This window comes from Portunus trituberculatus, chromosome 38, assembly GCF_017591435.1.
Source record: "Portunus trituberculatus isolate SZX2019 chromosome 38, ASM1759143v1, whole genome shotgun sequence".
Lineage (NCBI taxonomy): Eukaryota > Metazoa > Arthropoda > Malacostraca > Decapoda > Portunidae > Portunus > Portunus trituberculatus.
In genome coordinates, this window is record NC_059292.1 from 24108204 (window position 1) to 24115703 (window position 7500).

Sequence of the window (7500 nt, forward strand, 5' to 3'; positions counted from 1 at the left end):
GGAGGGACTAGGCGTGGAGAGAGAGAGAGAGAGAGAGAGAGAGAGAGAGAGAGAGAGAGAGAGAGAGAGAGAGAGAGAGAGAGAGAGAATAATGAACCCCAGGAAAGAAAGGAGGAAAGAAAGGAAAATGAGAAGGTAGGGAGGAAGAATGAAAGGCCAAAATAAAAATGGAATGGAAGAAAAAAAAAAAAAAAGAAGAGAAATGATGTAAGGAAAATGTGAAGATTTTATAGGAGGGAAGAAGGGATGGAAAAAAGGAAGGTAAGAAGGAGAGGATGAAAAGGAGGAGTAGAATACGAAGGAGGAAAGGAAGGAAAATGTAAAGGAAGAAAACAAGCAAAGAAAGAAGGAAGAGAAGTAACAAGGAAGGAAGAAAAGGTTAAACAATGATACACTAATTTACACGAAGGGCATTCTTATTTACATACCTACGCGCATACATACATGCAGCTCTCTCTCTCTCTACCTGACACTGGTGACTCTGGGACAGCAATGAGGCCCAAACATTTGAGTGACGTTTCTCTCTCTCTCTCTCTCTCTCTCTCTCTCTCTCTCTCTCTCTCTCTCTCTCTCTCTCTCTGTCAAGGTAACCAAGAATGACATCTATCTAGGTTAATAGATCACTTCCTTTCTTCCTTGCTTGCTTCCTGTCACCCTACCTTCTTTCATCCTTTGCTTCGTGAGCCACTGCTTGTCATTACTCGGGCGATGGAAAGAAAAGCGAATGAATAAGGATTCCGTTACGTGTAGCATTGTTTGGTGCACGGGGAGTGAATGCTAAGTAGAAGGTGTGTATGAAAGTTTGCCCCAAAAAGTCACAGAGTCCACGGACTTCCTTGCTTGTGAATCGTAAGAGAATGAAGAATGAAATTAGAGTGAATTGTGTGTAGCAGGTTCCATGGCCATTATTTCTTTGCTTATGATGAGAAGAAACAGTCAGAAACAGGCAAGAAGTTCCAGAGTACACTAGTGCGGTGTGAAAATTGCAGAGATTAGTGAATTACTGCATTTGAAAGGAAGTTGTGAAAGGATAGACGAGAAGCATCGTAGGGAAGTTAAGTGTGGAACGAGGAAGTTGTAAAGGAATAAGCGAAACAGAAACAAATATAAAAAAAAAGTTAACCGAAAAAAGATCTTGTTCTTTTTTTCTTCTTCCCTATCTCTTCCTATTATTATTATTCTCATTTTCATTTCCTATTATTTCTTCGTATCGTATTACATACACTTAGATCCTTCTGTTCTTAGTATATTTTCTCTTTATCTAACTTTCTAATACGAATGAGCGAGTCGAGAGGAAGCATCAATATTCTCCGCTGTGAGTTCCGGAGGTCACTCTTTCCGCACGCTGTCGAGAGTGTTAATTGAGTTATGACTGCGAGAGAAACACTGCTTTGACTCACACAATAAAACCTTTCCACCACCATCACCACTACCACTACCATTACAACCCTCTCTGTCTTCTGTGCCTTCCTCAGTCACACCCATTACGAGCGTCTCTCCTTTCACTGTATCCCTGAATCTTCTCTCAGATCTTCCTTTCTCTTTTTCTCCTCCTCACATACTCGTCGTATCTCCTGTTCTTATGCCACAAAAAAAAAAAAATCTCTACTACCACCACTAATGCTACCACTGCTACTACTACTACTACTACTACTACTACTACTACTACTACTACTACCACTACTACTACTTCGATTACGACTACCACTTGTCATTCAGCACACTTTAGGAGCTACAGCGCGCAGTGGTGAAAGATACAAGGCCAACACACAAGTCCAAGCAATGCCTGATGAATGGCGAGACCAATGCATGCGTCAACCACAACAACCCCTCTCGGTCAAGGCTAATTTATGCTACATTCCCATAACAATGCAGATGGCTCTCCACCGTACGACCCCATCGAGTCCTGCACGCGCTGCCATGGACTCTCCCCTCACACACTCACACACACACACACACACACACACACACACACACACACACACACACACACACGTCACTCGTAGGATCATGTCTCACTTCATGTAACTATAGGGTGAAGGATTGACACACGAAAGACTATTACATATTCACGCCCCGTACATCCTTTATTTCATGCCTCGCAACTCCTGCCCTCCTCCTCTTTCAGCTTTTCACAAACACCGCCGTCGCGAAGTTCTGTTATTGAGATTGTTATAGTGTGATCAATAATCTTCTCTCTTCTGGCTTTTGTGTTCATTTCCAAACTGCTCTTGCTTTAGAGAGTTTTGTTGTTATCAGTAATTCTCTCTCTCTCTCTCTCTCTCTCTCTCTCTCTCTCTCTCTCTCTCTCTCTCTCTCTCTCACGTATTTCCTTATGTTGTGTTATTAAGAGTGGTGTGTGTGTGTGTGTGTGTGTGTGTGTGTGTGTGTGTGTGTGTGTGTGTGTGTGTATATTATTATTATTACCATTATTATTATTATCAATATCACTATTATTATTATTATTATTATTATTATTATTATTATTATTATTATTATTATTATTATCATTACTATCTTTGTTATTATTATCATCATGACTGTTATTATTTTTATCATCATTTTTCTTGTTATTATGAATATAGTTATGGTCGAAATGATAGTAGTAGTAGTAGTTGTTGTTGTTATTGTTGTTGTTCTAGTAGAGGTAGTAGTAGTAGTAGTAGTAGTAGTAGTAGTAGTAGTAGTAGTAGTAGTAGTAATAGAGGTAGTGGTAGTAGTAGTAGTAGTAGTAGTAGTAGTAGTAGTAGTAGTAGTAGTAGTAGTAGTAGTAGTAGTAGTAGTAGTAGTAGTAGTAGTAGTAGTAGCAGTAGTAATATCGTCCTACTCCACTTTCTCCTCTTAAAATTCTTCCATCACCACCACCATCTCCACAACCCATACAACCACAACAACACCACACACACACACACACACACACACACACACACACACACACACACACACACACACACACACACACACACACACACATCACTTAATTATAATCTTGATTATTACTCCTCCACCCACCACCCCTCTAACGCTGTTCATTTGACCCTCCAGGCGCTGGGTCACGTGTCGGGAGGTCACATCAACCCTGCAGTGACCTTAGGAATGCTGGTTGCACGCTACGTGTCAGTGGTTCGCGCTCTGCTCTACATCATGGCCCAGTGTGTTGGTGCCCTGGCTGCCTCTGCTATCCTGAAGGTGAGAGAGAGAGAGAGAGAGAGAGAGAGAGAGAGAGAGAGAGAGAGAGAGAGAGAGAGAGAGAGTGTGTGTGTGTGTTCGTGTTTACCTTAGACGTTACAAGGAGGATACGGAGTTACATAATTACTTCTAGTGGTGCCTTCTCCTCGTGCATCTCTCAGAGGAGGAAGAGAAGGAGGAAGAAGAGGAGGAAAAGAAGGAGAGAGTCAGTAAAGTAGTTAATTGTTCTTTCCAATTTACATGATAGCGTTAATCTCTTTGTGTTAAGAACATAAGAACATTAGGCAAGAGATAAAGAAGTCATGAGGTCTACACGTGGCAGTCCTTGTATGCAGAAAAGAAAAACTTGTCAACTATTTCCCTCTGTCATTCCTACCCATAAATTGTCCCTGTTGACTCAGCACTAACAATTTGATTACTGAATCTGTTCCATTCATCTACCAATCAGTCAGTCTGAGAGCAAATGGTGTCTTACCGTAATTCTAATAAAAAAATTTCTGTGATATAAACATGTACTGTAAATATTTTTTTTCATTTAAGTGCTTTATTCTCTCTCTCTCTCTCTCTCTCTCTCTCTCTCTCTCTCTCTCTCTCTCTCTCTCTCTCTCTCTCTCTCTCTCTCTCTCTCTCTCTCTCTCTCTCTGTGTGTGTGTGTGTGTGTGTGTGTGTGTGTGTGTGTGTGTGTGTGTGTGTGTGTGTGTGTGTGTGTGTGTGTGTGTGTGTGTGTGTGTGTGTGTGTGTGTGTGTGTGTTTACCTAGTTGTATATTACACGGTTCGAGCGGGGTTCATAGTGACCTGTTTCCATACCTACTTTTATGGTGTGTGTGTGTGTGTGTGTGTGTGTGTGTGTGTGTGTGTGTGTGTGTGTGTGTGTGTGTGTAGTGGCGCTTGTCTTTTTCTTATCTGATAATTTCATCCAGTTGTTGCCATAATATCTCTAATGACGATGACGAATATCACTAACCTACTCTTCTTAAAATCAAGGTGCTTTCTTGACTGACAATCTTATCATCTAATTCTTCTCATAGATGTACCTGGTAACGAATTATATTATACTGATTATAATAAAATCTACTTATATCACTGTCCTACTTATCTATTTAACATATTTTCTTATACCTAGCAATCTTATCAACCAGCTCGTTTCATATAATTGATAACGCATATATACTTTAAAACATAACCCATCCAAGTGTCCCTTTCTTCCTATCACTATCTCCACTCCTTAATGGAAACCACCAAGTGTTTTCCAGGTATGTGATTTAAGACATGACCAACAGGTGGCGTTAGTGAATAGGCTATGGATAGTTTATTGCCGGCTATCTTTCCTTCCTCTTATCTCGCGGGTTTTTCTCTATACTTTCTTAAGTTCATAGGGGTCTTCGTGTCCTTGAATTGCCGCTAGAAATGCTGGTTTACAAGTGATACGAATTCTTTACCTTCCTTCCTCATTACAACGTCTTTTCATGTCCTTGTTCTTGTGTGAGGTGATGTTGAATTTAGCTATATGTACTGTATGTCTGTCTATCAGTGTGTCTTTTCTCTCTCTCTCTCTCTCTCTCTCTCTCTCTCTCTCTCTCTCTCTCTCTCTCTCTATCTATCTATCTATCTATCTATCTATATCTACCTGTCTACTCACACATGTGCTTTATCTATCTGTCTGCTTGTCTAACTACCTGTTCATCTGTCGTGTCATCTGTCACTCTATTTATCTTTCTATCTACTTACATATCGAGAGAGAGAGAGAGAGAGAGAGAGAGAGAGAGAGAGAGAGAGAGAGAGAGAGAGAGAGAGAGAGAGAGAGAACACAGCTGCATCATTCCTCACTGTCACAATATTGGTAGCAAGTGTTGGGGAGCAAACCTGAGTCTTGGCAAGGACTGGTCAGAGGTCTGGGAGGAGGAGGAGGAGGAGGAGGAGGAGGAAAAAGTTAGTGAGGCAGTTAAGCAAGCGTAGAAGGAGTTTTATGCAGCAGCAGCAGTGATGGAGAGAGGTGAGAAGTACAGTAGTAGAGTGGAGGAAAACAGTGGCAAGGAGAGCAAGGAGAGAGAGGACAGTAGGCTATATCTTGAGAAGGGAAAATGGATGAATGTGAACGAGGAAGATAAAAGAAAAAAAAAAAAAACAGTACAACTAGTCAAACAAACTGTGAACATTTCAATAACGACGAATTAAAGAAAATTACATCAGGGTGGTTGAAAATAGGAGTGGTAAAGGATGAATATAGAGAAGAAAATAGATGAATACGTACATGGAAAACGAGAAGGAGGAGGAGGAGGAGGAGGAGGAGGAGGAGGAGGAGGAGGAGGAGGAGGAGGAGGAGGAGGAGGAGGAGGAGAAGGAGGAGGAGGAGAAGGAAAACAAATAAAACGTTGTACAAAATAAAAACAAACCACACATGTAAAGACAACCATGAATTCAATTAAATGGAGTTACGTACATGCATATAAATAAAGAGAGCGAGACATTAAGAACACTCATTTATCAATTACTTTATGTAGAAACTAGGAGAGCTAAGTAGGGCGGGAAGGAGGGAGGGAATGTGGACGGGAGGGTGCGGGGTGTGCGGGAGGGAGTGGTGGTGGGCGTAGTGTGGGTGGCATGAAGAGCGAGGGAGTGACTGGGTGGGATAGGAGATGATTGGGAGAGAGAGAGAGAGAGAGAGAGAGAGAGAGAGAGAGAGAGAGAGAGAGAGAGAGAGAGAGAGAGAGAAGTTACGTAGGAGAACTGCAGTTGTATGAGACAAGGGGAGAGATGGGAATGGGGGATGAAGATGGGGTGAAGAGAGGTAGGGGAGGAGAAGTCATAGCAAGGAAGGGAAACAAATTGATGTGTAAAAAGAAAGAGGGAAGGAAAGAGGAGGTTGAGGAGAAGAGAGGGTTTAGGAGGAACAGGGAGGAGGTAAAGAGTGTTTAGTAAGAGAATAGTAAATGTGAGGAAGAAAAGGAAGATAATGGAAAGTATGATAGAGAATAAAAGGAAAGCAGAGAAAAAGAAAAAGAAATAAATGAAAGAAGACGAAGAAGGTGGAGGAGGAAGAAAGGGAGATAAATGGTAGGGGATATGTAGAATAGAGAAATATTATGGTGAGGAGGACAGTGGAGCAGAAAACAGGTGCAAGAGGAAGTTTAAAGAGAAGGAAGAAAAAACGAGAAGATAGATAAATGCAGGAGGAAGGTAAAGAGAGACTGAAAAAAGATTGAGAAAACTAACTGAGGAATATTATGTGTTGGGAAGAGAATGATAGCAAAGAATGAGGTACAGGAAGAGGAAATACTATGCAGGTTATGTTTGGTTGGGAAGGGAAAACATTGAGTAGGGAAGAGGGGCAGGAGAGATGAACCAGTTTTTAAGAAAGTGATAAGGTCTTGATAAGGCGACAAGCAGGGTCTGATTGAGTTATCATGTAAGGTGCAGGTCAAGATGTGGCCCAGAACACTCATTAGGGTTACGGTACCGATTGTTCCTCGCTATTATCGCACATCATGTGACTGCATTACCAACTCATAACATTTTCTCTGGTTAGCTTGCTTCCTCAATTTTTCTATTACATTTTTTTAGTTCCTTTCCCTAATGCAACGTCTTTTTTCCTATAGAATTCCTCATTTCCATCCTGTCGTTCATCATCATCATCATCACCACCACCATCACCACCACCACTACCATAACAAGCATAATCACACTCACACAATCAAACCAAAGCACAAAAGACGGAAAACAAGACTAGAGTTATTCAGAGGCCAGCTGAGCATGTTTACTTTTACTTTTCGCATCGTATTGTGTCTTGAATGGAGTAGTAATTCTTGGCAGTTCTCCCTCCCGTGCCTAGACCCACGCGGCGCCCTCTGCCTCAGTGCCAAGCCACCCGAGCCGCTCCTCTGCCCGTGGGTCACCAGGCACCACTTCATAGCCTCACATGCTCATAAATTACTCTCTCTTAGAATTTTTATGTTTCGAATCTTTCTCGCTTAGATATTTTAAGTCGAAGCTTTTTTTTGTGTGTTTTTTTTTTCGTTCAGCATTTTAAATATTTCAAGATAGTTTGTATATTTTCAACATTTCAAATATCAAGTTGATGGTTTCTAAATCTTCAGTTATTTAATATCTCGAATTGATGGTTTTTCTGAATCTTGAACGTTTTAATATTTAGAGTCGATGGTTTGTAGATTTAGGTACGAGAAAAGTCAAGAAAAATCCACGTTCAGATCATATTCTGTTTAGTATTTTGTATAGTGGTGTCAGTGACAAGTTATGCTTTACATTTATTATGTATCTAAATCTCCGCACAACTTAAATATCTTGAGTCTGAG

General features: G+C 41.0%; 1 protein-coding gene across 2 annotated transcripts in view; it reads left to right on the forward strand.

Annotated features, from left to right (window-relative positions):
* LOC123515109 (aquaporin AQPAe.a-like) overlaps positions 1-7500 on the forward strand; it is a 32175-nt gene that overhangs the window by 12748 nt on the left and 11927 nt on the right. For both annotated transcript variants that reach the window (XM_045273548.1, XM_045273547.1), the window contains exon 2: positions 3046-3189. In XM_045273548.1, the coding sequence (XP_045129483.1) occupies positions 3046-3189 (144 nt within the window). The remainder of the gene's footprint in view (positions 1-3045; positions 3190-7500) is intronic.